Raw genomic sequence first — 16,965 nt, 5'->3', positions numbered from 1 at the left:
CATCTGTTTATTTTTGTTTATATCTTGTTTTTACTTTATAAGATTACAAATAATTAAGCAGCTGCAGTGTAATTAAAGCGAGATAGACAGGTTTAATGCTCTACTGTGGAACACCATCTAGTCTACGCAGTACTAAAGCAAGATTTCACCTCGGTATGACCATTCTTTGACCTCTGACCTCCGTAGTCGAACTCTAAAAGCATTTAGCTGTAGTTTTTCCATCTTGAGGTCCCCCACGCTCAGCTCCTTTCATCCTTTTTACATGTATTCAGAAGAAAGTGTGAATAGTGTTTTATTGTGCTAAAGCATGCGTATTTACTGTGAGTGGGCTCGCATCTCCACAAACCTGACTCTCCTCCTACTTGTTTCCATGGAAATGTCATTGCTACGGCTTTAATATTTCACAGCACGGCATAAAACGTTCGGAAGTATGGTTTTAACTTTCTTTTTCCAGGGAAACATAAAAAACTTATACAAAAAAAAGAGTTATGCAAGTTAGAAATGAGTTTTGAGCTTTTAAACTCTTCTAATGTGCACAGAGATGAATATTTGATGAATAAAAATGTAAGAAAACACCTTTATTGTGTTGAAATCATGCTTAAAATATTGGCAAAAAGTTTCGCTTGTAGATAAAATTCTCTTTTCTCTCTAAAACAGAGCTCTACTTTCTGTAATTTTCAACACATTTTTCAACTTTTCTTCACAAACTGCTTCTTGAATTGTGCTAAACTGTAATTTAAATTTATATCGCCATCAAATTAAGTTAAAATTAGAGAATCATCACAACCCTACTGACACAATACTGTTGATAGTTTAATAAGACTAAATAAAACAGAATGAAAACAATCGTCATAATTTTTGTCATATTTTGTTGTTTCTCCAGGCCTCAAGAAGGTGGCGCTGCTGGACAACGAGAAGAAAAAGTCGACAAGAGCGTCATCGAAATACAAAACTTTGTCGTACAGAAAAATCCAGAGAGGAAACACGAGGCAGAAGATCGAGGAGTTTGAAGCTCTGATGAACGCGGAGGAACAGTTCTGAAATTATAATTAGGCTCGATCAGAAATAAGAAGCAGTGAGAAGAAGGAACTATCGCTGTTTTTTTTTGGTGGATTTGGATCTTCGTTTAGTTTTTATCATAATTTTTAATCAATGTGGCTCAAAATTATAGTGTTTTTGAATTGTTAAATTGTCTCAAATTTCTCGCACTGTACTCCCACTGAACGTACAAATATATATAAATAAATGAAAAATAAACGCAATAAAAATTTTGATGTTTTTATATTATGACATTAAGCAAGAAATTACAGCAAATACAGTATGTTTATTGCAATTAATTTCAAAACCTCTTCATTTTGTTTTAATATAATGAAATCCCAAAGTAAAACTGACGAAAATACATGATATTTTCCCTGCAAAAATACATCTATGGAGCTCCCAAATTCCAAAAATAACATTGTGGAAAAGGAGAGATTGCCTGAGCTGAGATTGCCTCCTGTTTCTACATTCCGTTTGAAGCCAGACTGAAATCTGAACATCCAAACTTGAAATGAACCAACCACAGCTGCCAATTCTCATCACGTGACTCTCGAAAATTCTCGTGACATTCATAACGCAATGTAGAACTTCTTTTACCTGAGATAAGTCATAGTTTGGTTCTTCGATTGTTGATTCTGCAAAGACCCTTGCCGTTTCTCAGTTCTTCATGTTGTATTTTCCCTCTTTTGACCTGTAAGCAGCCACGTTTTCTCATTTCCCTTTCCTCGCTTCCTTACTTCCTTCTCCCAGATTGTGCGGGAAAACGGGCGAGGAAGTCCCGTCCACAGAGGAGACAAAGCGAGGGGAGAGGATCTGCTATAAACTCCTCACCGAGACCGATAAAAGTTTGATTTTTTTCTTTGAGTCTGCTCCCGAAGCCTCCCTCAGGTTTACTCCTTCCTTCCTTCCTTCCGTGGATTTCTTTGGGAGGCCATTTACGACGACAGATTTGTTTCACAGCTGAAAAGTAGATGATCGAGGAAGACATTTGGAAACATGCGATGGCGACGTCCGGCGGGATCTGTTCGCGGTATTCTGACAAAAGTTTTTGTAATTTCCCCACTGACACACAACTCCGAGCGCACTGGGTACATGCGATTAGAAGAGATGAGGGCCAGGGTGAACAGATTTTCAAAAGTCTAAACTGGGACACACCGAGATTTGGATAGTCGCTATAAATAAAATTGTGAAAAGAGGGTTTCAGTCATGATCTGAGGGACTTCTGTTGCTACGTTTGTTTGTTTTTTGCTTTATGGTCATTTGCAAACACGGATTTCTGTATTTTGGTGAAACAAATGACAATTTATGCTCCTCTTTACTGTTGTTAGGGATCAGATTACCATATTTTTCAGTATATAAGTCGCAGTACTACATACTCTAAATTGCACTTTTCATGGTTTGAGGGGTCCTGCGACTTATATATTAAAATTTTCACCCTGACAGCGGTGAGAGGTTCTACTCTTGTGTGTGAGTATCTGCTGCTCCTGTTCCTCCTGTACCACTGTCACTTCACTCCACTGCACATGTCTCCTACAGAAAGAGATTCTGTCCTCCTGCAAGTTGTGAAATATTCAGCCGAAAACGGTAATTGAGCAGCAGAAAGTAAGTTTGGGCTGAGTGAAAAACTTGTGAGGGACTGGAGGAAAGCGGGGATGGAGAACACAGCTTCATGGTAACCAGGAGGATGCACCATGAAACCATGAAAAGTCACTGGATGGATGGACAAAGCCTGGACTTCAGTGACACCGATCCCATCCTGTCGGGATTCAGAAAGACCCGAATAATTCTAACTGGAACTGATGCTGAGTCTGACGACAGCGACACAGAAGACGAAGCGGCGCTTTGTTTACCTCCGGAGGTCGTGGAGTTTTTCAGAAGTGACACTGAGGATGAAGAATTTAATGGATTTAGTGATTTGGAGTGAGATGGAGAGTTTGTTAAACTTGTTCTGTTCTGTTGTTTATGTTATAGTTTATCTGAAGAACTGTTCATATGTGACGTTAACAGTCTGTTGTTCTCTCTTCTATTGTTTTTACTACAACTTGACTTTCGACACTGTTCCGAGTCTCTGATTTAATAAAATAAATTTCCTCCAAAAAGTGCGACTTATATATGTTTTTCTTCTTCTTCATTATGCATTTTTTGTCTGGTGAGACTTATAGTCCAAAAAATACGGTAGTCAAAAACTGATAGTCCTGTTTTAGTCCTGGTTTAGATCAAATTGGTCAAAAACAGGGACACCTGGGACATTACTTGGGACAAATCACCGGTTTTGATAAATCTGCTGGGACAGGGGACACGGCTCCAAACTGGGACTGTCCCGGGTCAATAGGGACGTCTGGTCACTCTAACGACGGCGCCAAATTCAAGATGATTCCGAACAGCACACACGTATGCAGACTTCATCTTACTTCAGCGGGTTTGATCACGGTCGGTCGGGAACTACACCGGAAATCGTCGTCATCACATGTTTCCGAACGTCTTCCTGAGCGTGAATGGAGCCCATCGAGGAGGAGGAAGCGAGGAAAGAGAAATGAGACGCGGCCTTTGAACATTTTCGTCCGAGGAGAGGAAATGGCTTCTCCTGATTGGCTTAAGACATTCAGTGTTTTACAGTGGATCAGTCAAAAGGCACGAAGAGTTACGGTTCATCAACTCGTCTTTTGTTTACAGCTATTTAATAAAATGCATAAAGCCATTGTAATAGTCAGTGCTTTTATATTTTTAAAAGCGCACTATGTAACTTTTCCGCTGAAGGGTTTGCAATTTACTCCATGGAGATGTTATTGTTTTGCCTTTTTTTTTTTTATTTTAATTTCATTGATTGAATCCAAGCTGCCACGATCTTTCCCGAAATGTTCCACAGTATGGCATTAGTTATTAGGCATTAATTACAGGTTAAATTACAGGTTAGATCCGTGGAGAGGCGACCCTGCTCACAGTAACAACATGAAACTCCTTTAATTGTGCAATGAAAAAAATCCGAGCTAGATAAGTTTAATGCCATAGCGTGGAACATTCTAGGCAAAGCGATTACATCTCCATGGAAACCCTACACGAGAAAAGTTGCATAATAAAGCTTTAAAAGGTCCCATATTACACTCATTTCTGATCTGTTATACTGTAGTTTCCTCGTCGCAAACAGACCTGGAGCTGTGTTTTGTTTCATTCACACATTTTAGGCAATTTAGGCTGAGAGAAAAAAAACACTGTTCCAAACTTGTGATGTCATCTGGTGATACAGGAAGTGCTCCACTGTGTTTTTAAACTCCACACACCTTCACTAGAAACATTTGGATAATTTCAGGTACGATATTTATTGCAATATTCTGGGAAAGCTCACGATTAGGGATGTAACAATATCCAAATCTCTTACGATATTTACACAATATTTTCACGATATACATCTCACGGTACGATATTTATTGCAATATTTTGTGAAGGGTAACAAAACTGTGAAACTTTTTCCTCTTAAAATGCCTTGACAAGACTTAATCCAAAGAACTAAGACTTAAAAGTGTTAGAACTGTTATTTCTTCTTGTAGTCTGCACTGAAATGGAGCAAAGGATCATGGTCTATGTAGTTCGCTCTGTCTTTTTTTCGCTACTGCTGCACCATAACTCTTAATTTAAGCAAAGAGACTTGTAATTCGATATATTGTGAGACTTTTGATGATATATCACAATATTTCAGTTATTGTTACATCCCTAGTGCTGAACTAAATGTAAAACGAGCTGAGCATTTTGAGCTAATTTTGACTACTGTATTTTTCAGACTATAAGCTGCACTTTTTTTCATGGTTTGGGTGTTTCCTGTGACTTATACTCCGGTGTGACTTATATATTCAAATGTTCACACTGAAGCGTTGAGAGGTTCTAGTCTTGTGTGTGAGTATCTGCTGCTCCTGTTCCTCCTGTACCACTGTCACTTGGCTCTACTGCACGTCTCCTCCATGTGTCCTGCTGCAAGTCGTGAAATATGCAGCTAAAAACAGTAATTGAGCAACAGAAAAAAAGTTTGGAGTGAGCGAGAAGCTTGTAACAACCGGGAAAGTGCACCATGAAACTTTCCTGAAGTCACTGGATGAAACGACAAAACCTGGACTTCAGTGACACCGAAACCATCCTGTCGGGATTCAGAAAGGCCGGAATAATTCTAACTGGAACTGATGCTGAGTCTGACAACAGCGACACAGAAGAGGAAGCGGCGCTCTGTTTACCTCTGGAGGTCGCGGAGTTGCTCAGAAGTGACACCGAGGATGAAGAATTGAATGGATTTAGTGATTTGGAGTGAGATGGAGAGTTTGTTAAACTTGTTCTGTTCTGTTGTTTATGTTATAGTTTATCTGAAGAACTGTTCATATGTGACGTTAACAGTCTGTTGTTCTCTCTTCTGTTGTTTTTACTAGAACTTGACTTTCAACACTGTTCCTGGTCTCTGATTTAATAAAATAAATTTCCCCCAAAAAGCGCGATTTATGTTTTTTACTTCTCTTCTACTCCGGAGCAACTTATAGTCCAAAAAATACGGTAATATAAAGGATTACTCAAAAATGTGTGAATAAAACAAAACACAACTCTGTTTTTGAGAAGGTAATAACATTATAACACGACTTAAACCTCACAAGAGTCAGTTTTGTGTAATATAGAACCTTTTAATGTAATCTTCTGCTAACACTCCCCTTTCAGAGTAAAATCTTGCTTTGATTCTGTTTCGAGTGACAGGTTTTCTACAGACCCCACGTTTTCATTTCCAATATTCAGCATTTCCGCTTTTGTTTTATACATTCTCTTATCCCAGTTTTCCGTGTTGTGTCCGTGTTTTCGCTGATGTCTCTTGTAGTTATCCCAGTGTCCGGTCGTGTAGTTACATTCCGCACATTCGTAAGGCTTATATCCGGTGTGTCTCAGCATGTGACGCTTCAGATTCATACTCTGATTACAGCTGTACCCGCAGACGAAACAGTGAAAGGGTTTGGCCCCCGTGTGGACTCTCTCGTGGCGTTTTAGATTTGCCAAATTCCCGCAAGCGTAGCTACAGGTCGAGCAGGCGAACGGCTTCTCCCCCGTGTGGATCCTGAGGTGGCGCCTGAGGTTGTCCTGGTGCGAGGACGCGTACGGGCAGTGGGGGCAGCGGTGAGACTTGGTGGACTCGTGCGTGAGAAGGTGGCGCGTCAGGTGGTAGGGATAGTGGGAGAAGAAGGGACACAGGGAACAGCGGTACAGTTTGGTTTTGGAGATTTTTCGGCGCTGGCGGGATTTCGAGGGCGGGGAGGAGTCAGAGAGGCAGCGGTGGCAAACCTGAGGAGATAAGAAAGAGGTAAAAATACGTGAGACAAAAATTATCTACTGAGATTTTTTTCCCAAGTGTTCAGTTCCAAAAAACAAAACTAGAATGGAAAGAAAAATGTTAAAATAAATAAACTGTGAAGCCAAAATAGAAACTGAATCGTGACATTTATATGTTAGAAATGATCTTAAAATCTCATTTTGTCTTGTTCTTGTGGACTCAATCTCGTATCTCGTCTTGTGGAAATTGTGTCTGGTTAAAAATGTAAATGTAAATGCTTTTATTTTGGTAATATGGTCCCTGTGTGTCAGATGCCCTCCCCATGTCTCCATGAGGTCTTGTTCTGTGTAAAAGCTGCTCACCCTGTAGTTCAGAGACCTCTACAAACATGTTCTGAAATACATGGGATTCTTGTCCTGGTTTAGTTCTGTGTTAGTCCTCTTTTATACCAGCTAAAGTGCTTAGGTTAGACCTGATTACACCTGGTTTAGACCTTGTTTAGAACTGATTTAGACTTGGTTTAAACCTGGTTTAGACCTGGTTTAAAACAGGTCCCAGTTCAGACTTGGTTTAGACTTGGTTTAGACCTGGTTTAGACCTGGTTTAAAACAGGTCCCAGTTCAAACTTGATTTAGACTTGGTTTAGACCTGGTTTTAGACAGGTCTTGGTTCAGATTAAGGTTAGAACTAGTTTAGACCTGGTTTAATGCTTGATTTGATCTTGTTTGGATCCAGTTTAGACCTTGGATTAGTCCTGGTTCAGTCCTGTACAATACATATAAAATCTTTAGATAATATAATTTAGATAATATAAAGCCCCTGTGAGTCAGATGCCCTTCCTGTGACTCCATGGGGTGTAGTTTAAACCTTTACAAACATGTTCTGAAACACCTGAGACTCTTGGATTAGTTTGGTATTTCGTAGACTTGCTGTTACCTAATGTAAACAAAGACCAAAACTGTCTAGATTGCACAATAGTTACAATAGTTACAGTTATTAAGAGAAAAAACTAGATGACAAGACCTTTATTTTGTTAGTTTAATACGTTTCTTAAATATTCTATAACCAAATCATCAAAATAGACACTTTCTTAGTTATTAATCCATTTATATATTTTTTTCTTTCTCTCACCTGTCCCTCTGCGTCCGTGTCTCCTCTCTCGTTCTGGATGTCGTCCTCTTCCAGAGTTTTCCCGCAGATTCTGCAGAGCACGGGAAAGAGCAGAGCTGGGAGAGGAGAGGACGACTCCAGAGATCCCAGAGACAAGAACCCGGACTGGGACAGAGTCAGGGTAGAGACCACTGAGAGACCGAGACAGAAGAGGAGGAGGAGGAGAGGGGGAGGGGGGAGAGAGAGAAAGAGAGAGAAGAGGAGGAGGAGGAAAAGAGAGGGAACGATGGAAAGAGGAAAAGAAAATTAAACAAGGTCCAGACACTTCAACTTTTACTAAACCAGGGCCTAAACCACAACTAGACTAGGACTAAACCAGGACTAAATGAGGGACTAAACCAGAACTAGACTAGGACTAAACCAGGAAATCATGACTTAATCAGGGACTGAACCAGGGACTGAACCAGGACCTAAACCAGGGACTAAACCAGGGACTGAACCAGGGAGTAAACAAGGGACTAAACCAGAACTAGACTAGGACTAAACCAGGACCTAAACCAGGGACTAAACCAAGACTAAACCAGGGACTAAACCAGGGACTAAACCAGAACTAGACTAGGACTAAACTAGGGACTAAACCAAGGACTAAACCAGAACTAGACTAGGACTAAACCAGGGACTAAACCAAGATTAAACCAGGGACTAAACTAGAACTAGACATTGACTAAACCAGGGACTAAATCAGGGACTAACTCAAAACTAGACTAGGACTAAATCAGGGACTAAATCAGAACTAGACCAGGGACTAAAACAGAACTAGACTAGGACTAAACCAGGTCCAAACCACACACTTCTTCTTTACCTTCCTCCTCTCCTTCGCTCTTCCTCTTCTTCACTCGTTTCCCGGCGCTCGTCTTCCTCCTCTCCTCGGTGGCGTGCGTCCTCTGGTGCCTCCTCAGGTTGCCGTGGGAACTGCAGGCGTATTCACACTTCTCGCAGCGGTACGGTTTCTCTCCCGTGTGAGACCGAAGGTGGCGCTGTAAGTTCACCAGCTGAGTCGACGCGTACGAGCAAACGCCGCAGCGGAACGGCTTTTGTCCGTCGTGGATCCGCGTGTGGCGTTTGAGGTGGTTCGAGTATCGCGACGTGAACGAGCACACGGAGCAGGTGAACAGTTTCGCGGGGGAACTGGTTTTGGAGTTTTGCCTTTTTCTCTTGACCTGTTTCGGAGATTTTGACGGAGATGAAGGAGACTGGACGTCCTCTTCACAGCTGAGGCAGTACAGGTCCGGAGAGAGATCCAAACCCACTCCTGGAGGGAAATAAAAATGTGGGAATTATTATTAATGTTTAGGATTAAAAGCAAAAAGTCAGATTTGTAAAATAGAACATACGTGAACTAAACCACGACTTAACCAGAGACTAGACCAGGGACTAGACCAGGGACTAGACCGGAGACTAGACCGGAGACTAGACCGGAGACTAGACCAGGGACTGAACTAGGGACTGAACCAGAGACTAAACCAGAGACTAAAACAGGGACTAAAACAGAGACTAAACTAGAGAATGAACCAGAGACTAAACCAGAGACTAAAACAGAGACTAAAACAGAGACTAAAACAGAGACTAAAACAGAGACTGAACCAGGGACTGAACCAGGGACTAAACCAGAGACGACTGTTACTGCTACTACTAAAAGTAAATTAAAAGTTGCTCATATGTAGATAGACGTTTAAAGATGAACTTTTCTGAAAAAGCGTTCACCTCCTGGATGTCTGAATGGAGATTACTGCCTAAAAAGTACCAGAGTAAAGTTTTAAACTTATCCACCTCCATAAGGACAAGCAAGCCTGCAGAGGTGGAAGAAGTACTCGATTTTGTTTTTTAAGTAAAAGTACAGATACCAGAGCACCAAAAATACTCACATGAAAAAAATCAACTTAAATAAAGGTATGATATATTTATATAAACGTATATAAAGTACACATTTAAAAGTGTAGGCTTCTTAAAGAGTAAAGATTTTAACATTCACACAACTTTCCACACTTTGTCAGAGCAGTAGTGGAGAAGGGAATATCTCCATCTAGTGGCTAGAGTAAGAATTGCAAACAACAAAATAATAAACTCGTTTACATTTGTGTATACTATTATTAATAGGACCACACACTTGCATTAAGCACAGATTTGTTGTCCTGGTTTTGTGTTTAATATTGAGTCATGTTTTGTTTGCCAAGTAAGTACAAAGTTCAACGTCTTCTCTGTCTGGATTAATAAACAAAAGTAATTTTTTTTTTTTTCACAACAGCTTCAGGAAGTGGTGCCATTATTCAACCACAAAGACGTGAGCGTTGTCAGCTGAAATGACTTTAAACCAGAAGAGTAATATGACAAGCCTCTAGAGCTGATCCCAAACAAATAATGAGAAGGTTCAGCTTTTGTGGATCAGAAGTTTGGAGGTTTCTTTCAAAAACTCAAACTGTGCAACATTCAGGCAGATAAATTACATATCTGCAGAAGGAAGCGGGTGACAGACTCTCTACCACAACGCTTTACACAAAAAACGCATTGTACTTTCACTTTTGTACTTCATTACCTTCCACCACTGTTCATTTGTGCAAAAAGTAAAATTTTCCTGTGCACCAACAAATCTCTGGAGGATTTAAAACTGCTTTGTCATCTGTACTGAACTAATTTGCTGTGAGGATCGGCCCCAAACAAAATAATAAAACCCAAATGATGATACTGGCACCCATGGAAACTTCTGGAATAAAGGGCCTATAGAATGAGTGCGTTTACGTGCGCTTGAGTATCCCGGTTTTGAGTCTTATCCCGGTTCTGACAGTGTTCTAGATGTGGCGGTTTACATGCGCCCAGAGACACCAGGATACTCAAGTCGTTGTGTACACGAGGAATCAGAGTATCCTGGCTATTTAGACCGGTTGCTATGGTAACTATGGCACAGATATGGCAAGGACCTAAACACGGAGAAAACTTTACTAACTTAAGGCAGGCATGTCCAAACTATGGCCCGTCAGCCAAATGCGGCCCTCAGACAAATTTTTCTTGGCCCTCAGGCTTCCAGGAGAATTGGCCCAAATTACCCTGCATCAATGAAAAATTCACTTTTTACTGCAAGTTTTTTGAAAATCTACCTTGATAAATTTAATACTTAGTGTGTGGTTTTGAGGATCTTAAACAACTGATGGCTCATTCTAACGTAATAAACGTGCACATATTTCAATTATTCACTGTATTGAGCACCAGTCTACGGCCCTTGATCGGCCCTCTACTTCATCTGTGTTTAGATATGTGGCCCTTGATGAAAAAAGTTTGGACACCCCTGACTTAAGGCTTTTTAATGGGTTTCTAACAACAAAAAAAGAAGACAAACATTTGAGTAAAAGCCGTTTTTAACAGTTAAAAAGTAAAACAGAGTCAAAGCGTCAGTTTAGTTCAAGAGCTGCGCAAGAGACACGGAGGTGAGCCTGGTGTTAAAATGTGGAGTAGACTGCTTTATTTTGTTTAAAGTATAAAATAATATTACTTATAAAGTCCTGGTGTGAGTTTGAGTCGTTTTTGGGAAAGTAACTGCTCCCACCCTTTCTGTTACTAGAGTTTGCACATTTTCGGAAAAGGACCAAGAGTGAGAAATCAGGATACTGCATTCTGGGCACTCAGAAAAAGCCAGTGAGAGTCTCCTGGTTTCTCATCTCCGGGATACTGGCATGTCCAGGATACTGAAATCAGGATACTGCGTCTACTTGGACACTCACTAAACCAGGATACATAAAAAACCCCGATCATAACCAGACACGAGCGCATGTTAACACACTCACTGAGAAATATTTTGACATTACTCGGGTGGTTTTGAAAAGGTGAGACAAACCCAGATGGATTCCGGTGGAGAGCAGGGAGTCGGGGAGCAGTTTTCCGCAGCGTTTACAGGAGCAGAAGGACAGGGACGGGTCAGAGGTCACAGACGAGTCCTCCTCCACGCTCAGAGAAAACACCGTCACTAAAAACAGAGACAAAACGTGTCAGATGCCCTCCCAGATGTTGTGATGTGATTGGATAGGACACTCGAGTTGATTTTCGCACTGACCTGAGTCTTTGTCCAGGCCCATGATCTCAGAGTCTCCAAACTCCAGGTCTCCACTCAACAGGAAGTCGCTGTCGAGCACCAGACAGCTGGGGTCCACCACCAGCGGAGCGTCTGGCGGCTGCACACCCACTGACAGACAGAGGGGAAGGAAATATTATTGTTACTACTACAATAAAATATGTAGGTGTCTGTACGTTACTTATACTTGTATACTTTTTACTTCACTGCATTTGAGAGCAGGTATCTGTGCTTTCTACTCCACTACATTTTTTGAACTGGACTGAAAAGTAAAAGTATTTTTTATTATAGTTTGAGACCTGCTGAAAAGGCTGATGATTTATTTTTGAGTTAACAAATATAAACAGCTACAGAAAAAAGATCAATTCATTTTTCTCTACTAAACAAAATCAAAATCACTACATTTGAAGCTTTGTTAGATCTCAAAATCTGTGCAAAATACTTTTACTTTTTACTCTTTAAGTACACTTTTACTGGTACTTTAATACTTTAACTTGGAGCACTGCGTAACTTTTCTAGTGGAGTGTCTGCCATCTGCTTGTCACCATGGAGATCTTATTGCTTTGTCTAGAATGTTCCACAGTGGAGATTAAAGCTAATCTATCTAGACGGATACAACGTGACTACATTACAAGGTACAGGCCAGATCTGTGGAGAGGCGGCCCTATCCACTGAGAGATTTATTGTATTTATGCAACAGAAACATCTCTAAAATAATAAAAAATAATAATAAAAAATAAATAAATAAATAATACAAAAATAAATTAAAATTAAATAAAGAAAGAAATTTATAAAAACTAAATAAATACATCAATTAAAAAAATCTATCAATCCATTTTTTTAAAAATCAATCGATAAAAATAAAATGGTTGGTCAGTCGGTCGGTCGTTTAATGTCATTCCAAGGAACATTCTAAGCAAAGTAGATGCCAGACCATCCACCAGAAAAGTTGCATAGTGCACCTTTATGTAGTTGTTTTTTTTTTTTTTTAATGCGATACTTTTACTTTCACTTACAGCAGTAACATAATGGAGTACTTCTTCCACCACTGATCATCAACTCATAACCATAACTTTGTTTCTATGGCACATTTTGTAAACAAAGCTGTGGCTCAGGTCTCTGCGGTGGCTTCCTGTGGCTCAGAGACTTTAAAGCGGCTCTGCTCGTGTACAAGTCTCTCCATGACCGAGCGCCAAAGTTCATCTGTGACATGTTAGTGCTACATGAGCCATCTGCACTCTGAGCTCTGGGCCTCCTGCTGGTGCCCACAGTCAGGACTAAACACGGGGAGTCAGAGTTTCAGATTCATGCAGCTAAAACCTTGAACAGTCTGAACATGCGAGACAGGCCTCTGCTCTGACTCTGTTTAAATCCAGGCTCAAAACACTTCTGTTAAGCTGCGTTTGACTGAAAGATTTTCATTCTGCACTCTGTTTCTCTCTCATTTAATGTCTTGCATTTTTTTTTAACGTTTTGATTTGTTTGTATTGTGATTTTCATGCATTTCTTATTCTGTAAAGCACTTTAAATTCCTCTGTGTACGAATTGTGCTTTACAAATAAACTTGCCTTGCCTTTAAAGCTACGGTTTAAAGGTGCATTGTGTAACTTTTCTGGTGGAGGGTCCGTCAAATGCGCTTTGTGTTGCATTTTTTTGTACGAAAAGCGCTCTGTAAATAAAGTTTGATGGATTGACTGAAGTGCTTTTCTTCACGGAGATGTTATCGCTTTGTCTGGAATGTTTCACAGTATGGCATTAAACCTTTCTGTGTCCATGGAGACCAAACCAGACCAAGTCACAGGTCAGCTCTGTGGAGAGGCGACCCCGCTCACAGTCAGAATACCTGTTTTTCTAGGTATTTTAAGATACAAAACCAACTGTAATTGAATAAATGTAAAGTAGAGCTGTTTAATGTCACACTGTGGAACATTCCGGGCAGAGCGATGACATCTCCACAGAAACAAAAAGTTACACAGTGCAGCTTTAATTGAATAAATAATGCACAAAAGCGTACAGATGCTTTGAGCGTCTGAAAGAGTTCTATATAAAGGACGTTGTTGCAGAGGAAGACTGTTTATCTGCTCCTGACATGCTCTTCCCTCTTCCTCACCAACGCTCTCCTACTTCCTGTTTCCTGTTTCTCCATCTTCACTTCCTGTCCGCCTGGTTCCTCTTTTCTCTCACTCCAAAGAAACGACTTCAGCCTTCTAAACAGTCACAAATAAACTTAAAATTGTTAACATTACAATAATAGTAATCATAACTGCAGTAATTACAGATAGATCCAGATACTAGTGTTTGCAAAATATCGAAAAATCAGCTACTAATCAAACTAGTATCAAAATTAGATCCTCATTTTTTGCATGTATCGATACTAAAAGACAGAACTGAATCTTTCCTGCTTCAGAATCGCTCTAGAATGATCTTGAGCTGTTTCAGAGCAAGTATAAGACCACATAGACGAGTATACGTCCATGAATCACTAGGGATTACTCAGCTGTGAGACCACATGGGAATAGAAAAGGAAGTACAACCATTTACTATCTACTACTATTCTACTACTATTATTACCATCATTGTTGCAAATCACATTCTCTTGAGTATCAAAATCGGGTTTGCAATTTTACTATCGTGACACTACACTGCAAAAAAGCTTGCCCAAAATGTAAGATATAAACACTTAAATCTATCAGAAAATGACTTAAAAGTAGTGGAATTATCTGTTCATGCAGCAAAATAATTTTACTTGACAAGTTATCTTAAAATAAACAACCTCTAGACTAGAATTAAGCAGTCTCAGAACTAGTAAATAGATAATAAACCTGAAAATAAGATGAATAAGTAGCTATAAGTTTTAAAATCTTTTAAAATGTGTAATAGAAATTATTCCTTGACAACTACAACAACTGGTGCTGCTACACTAAATATATATAGAAAAGCACCAAAACATACCACTACTAGGGTTGTCAAAAGTATCAAAAATCAGATACTAGTCGATACTAAAACTTATTTGGGCTTGTATAGTTACTTTATAAAAAGTGTAAGACCACATGGTGTAACAAACAAAGACTATCACATGCTAAAAATCACAATATTGTATAAAAAAGTGCTTTTAAATTTTTTTTTAAATCAGTATCAAATATGTTGTTTATTCTTAAGAAATCAGAGTTGAAAATGTTAGTATCGTGACTAGAGTGACCAGACTTCAGATTTACCCAGGACAGTCCCAGTTTTAAGCCCTTGTATCCTCTGTCTCATCAGATTTACACAAAACGCCAACAATAAAGGAGCAAAAACTGTCACTTGTTTTGCCAAAAATACAGAAATCCATGACCATAAAACAAACAGAAGTCCCTCAGATTACAACTGACAAGAGAATACACAATATTACATGCTCTTTTCACTATTTTATTTACACCAAACACCCCAACCCAGTAGCTATTAAATATTTAAAAAAAAGCTGTCTCAGAACTAGTAAGCAGATGCTGAAAACAAGATGAATAACTTGATTTAACTTTTAAAATCTTGCAGTGTGTAATAGAAATTATTCCACTACAACAACTGGTGCTGCTACACTAAATATATTTTTCATTCTTTTATTTATACCAAACATACCAACCCTGCAGCTATTAAATAGAAAAAAATTAAAACTACTACAACTACTACTACTCCTACTACTTCCTTGTAATGCCCTGTAGCTAAATATCTTAACAGTTTCCCCATTAATTCAACTAAAAAACTCATAAATACGTCATAAAGTGCCATGTTTTTTGGACTCACGTTTGACGGGTTGCGGGTTGGATTGCTTCCTCCGCGGCATAGCGTCCCTGCGGCTCGGTTGTGCCCGGGTTTGAGGTGTGTTTTTCGGGCAGGAGCTGTCACAGTCCTCGCCTCTGCGCTCCTCCGTTTAACCGTTTCATGGTCGTCTTCTTCTTCTTCTCCTTCTTCTTCTTCCTCTTCCTCCAACCGACTCAAGTGTCATCCACGCCGCATAAATCAGCTCTAACTGTACTTTAACACCTTAAAACAAGCAAAGATAAGTGTGATTTAACCGAAAGCAGCGTTTAAAACAATTCTGACACAATATTTAATGACGAATATGACGTTTGATGCGGCTTTAAAACTACTCCCTACAGTTTATCGTAGCTACAACTTAGCCCGAATGCTAACGTCAATCTGGTGTACTTTAACGTTCAAGTTTCATTTTTTTGACCTCTTTGGCCTTGGAAAAAAACTCTCCCACCTCCTATAAAGTCTCCTCGGGCACAAAACTAGCGGAAACGTGAGAAATGTGTAAGAGTATACGTTTTTAAAAAGTTGTTGTCAGTGGCGCACGGTGAAGGAGCGTGGAGGAAGCGTGCGAGCCGGATCCGGGTGACGTCGCGGAGAAGCGCTCCCGCAGAGGATCACGGGAGTGGTAGTTCTTCTGTAATCGCAAATATAGCTCTCATGGATCAGTAATAAAAACTTTTTCTTCTACTTCTTTTTTATTATTTATTATTATTACTTTTTTATTATTATTTTATTATAGTTCTATGATAGTTCTTGAAAATAGCAAATAATAACCAAGTCTAGCTAGCACGATTCAAACGGTCTTTAGCTTTTCTGAAATGTCACGGAACTTCTCAACTTAAAGGTCCCATATTACACTATTTTCTGATCATTGTTCTAATGTTTTCTCTTTACAGACAGACCTGGAGTTGTGTTTTGTGTTTGCTGTTAACTTGAAAACTACCACTTCATGACATCACAAGGTGGAACAGAGCATTTTTTGAGAGATGTAGACAGACTAATAATAAAGTTTTACTCAAACATGTGTGAATGAAACAAAACACAACTAATATAATAACAACATAATAATAAGATGGTTTAAAGTTCACGAGAGTCCATTTTGTGTAATATAGGACCTTGCGCGTGGGCTCGTCTCTCCACAGATCTGACCCGTAACTTGGTCTGATGGCACCACTTTCTTGTTTCCATGGAGACAGATAGAGACACATAGACGTCAAGTCACACTGTGGATTATTCAGCAAAGTAAAAACAATCAGGTCTTATGTTTTGTGAATTAAAATGATAATGTGTTTCTTTTTACATTGGGAAAAATCAAACCAAAGTGACAGTGTTGGATTAAAAACAGACTTTAATTTAAATGTTTGTGATGTTGATTAAAAGAACAGTCGTAGTTCAGTGGTGCAGAAGTGTCCTCTCATTCTCAAGGGAGTTCTGAGTACAAACTTTTAAAAACATCAAACATTTACAATGAATAAAATGCAAAATGAAATGTACATTTAAATATTTGTTGAACCTGTTTTCCACGAGGCGTTGAGTCAAAATAATTATAACGGTGTGAAAAGATGACAGGTATAGTGCGTTTAAAAACACTTAAGGAAATGACACTGTTTAGTTT

General features: G+C 39.4%; 1 protein-coding gene across 2 annotated transcripts; it reads right to left on the bottom strand.

Annotated features, from left to right (window-relative positions):
• Window positions 1–1,262: 1,262 nt before the first annotated feature.
• LOC110156616 (zinc finger protein 513-like) lies at window positions 1,263–15,956 on the bottom strand. Of its 2 annotated transcripts, none has more exons than XM_020920818.2 (7): window positions 15,864–15,956; window positions 15,339–15,578; window positions 11,541–11,669; window positions 11,325–11,453; window positions 8,301–8,750; window positions 7,460–7,629; window positions 1,263–6,339 (listed from the first exon to the last, which is right to left on the bottom strand). In XM_020920818.2, the coding sequence occupies exons 2-7, from the start codon at window positions 15,376–15,378 to the stop codon at window positions 5,710–5,712; spliced, it is 1,548 nt and encodes a 515-aa protein (XP_020776477.1). In that variant the 5' UTR covers window positions 15,379–15,578; window positions 15,864–15,956; the 3' UTR covers window positions 1,263–5,709. The 2 variants fall into 2 exon arrangements, with proteins under 2 accessions (XP_020776477.1, XP_055019404.1); XM_055163429.1 differs by having other exon boundaries at window positions 15,802–15,948.
• Between the last annotated feature and the right edge of the window lie 1,009 nt (window positions 15,957–16,965).

This window comes from Boleophthalmus pectinirostris, unplaced genomic scaffold (assembly GCF_026225935.1).
Source record: "Boleophthalmus pectinirostris isolate CB_2022bp ecotype Guang Dong unplaced genomic scaffold, ASM2622593v1 HiC_scaffold_11, whole genome shotgun sequence".
Taxonomy (NCBI): Eukaryota; Metazoa; Chordata; class Actinopteri; order Gobiiformes; family Gobiidae; genus Boleophthalmus; species Boleophthalmus pectinirostris.
This window is presented reverse-complemented; position numbering and strand designations above follow the sequence as displayed.

Bases quoted from the DNA above. Each gene is read 5' to 3' on its own strand.
- LOC110156616 (XM_020920818.2), bottom strand. From the start codon at position 15,378: ATGCCGCGGAGGAAGCAATCCAACCCGCAACCCGTCAAAC. The intron at 11,454-11,540 runs GTCAGTGCGAAA...CTCTGTTTTTAG, and splicing joins GGGCCTGGACAAAGACTCAG to TGACGGTGTTTTCTCTGAGC. The intron at 6,340-7,459 runs GTGAGAGAAAGA...TTATCTCCTCAG, and splicing joins ACACGGACGCAGAGGGACAG to GTTTGCCACCGCTGCCTCTC.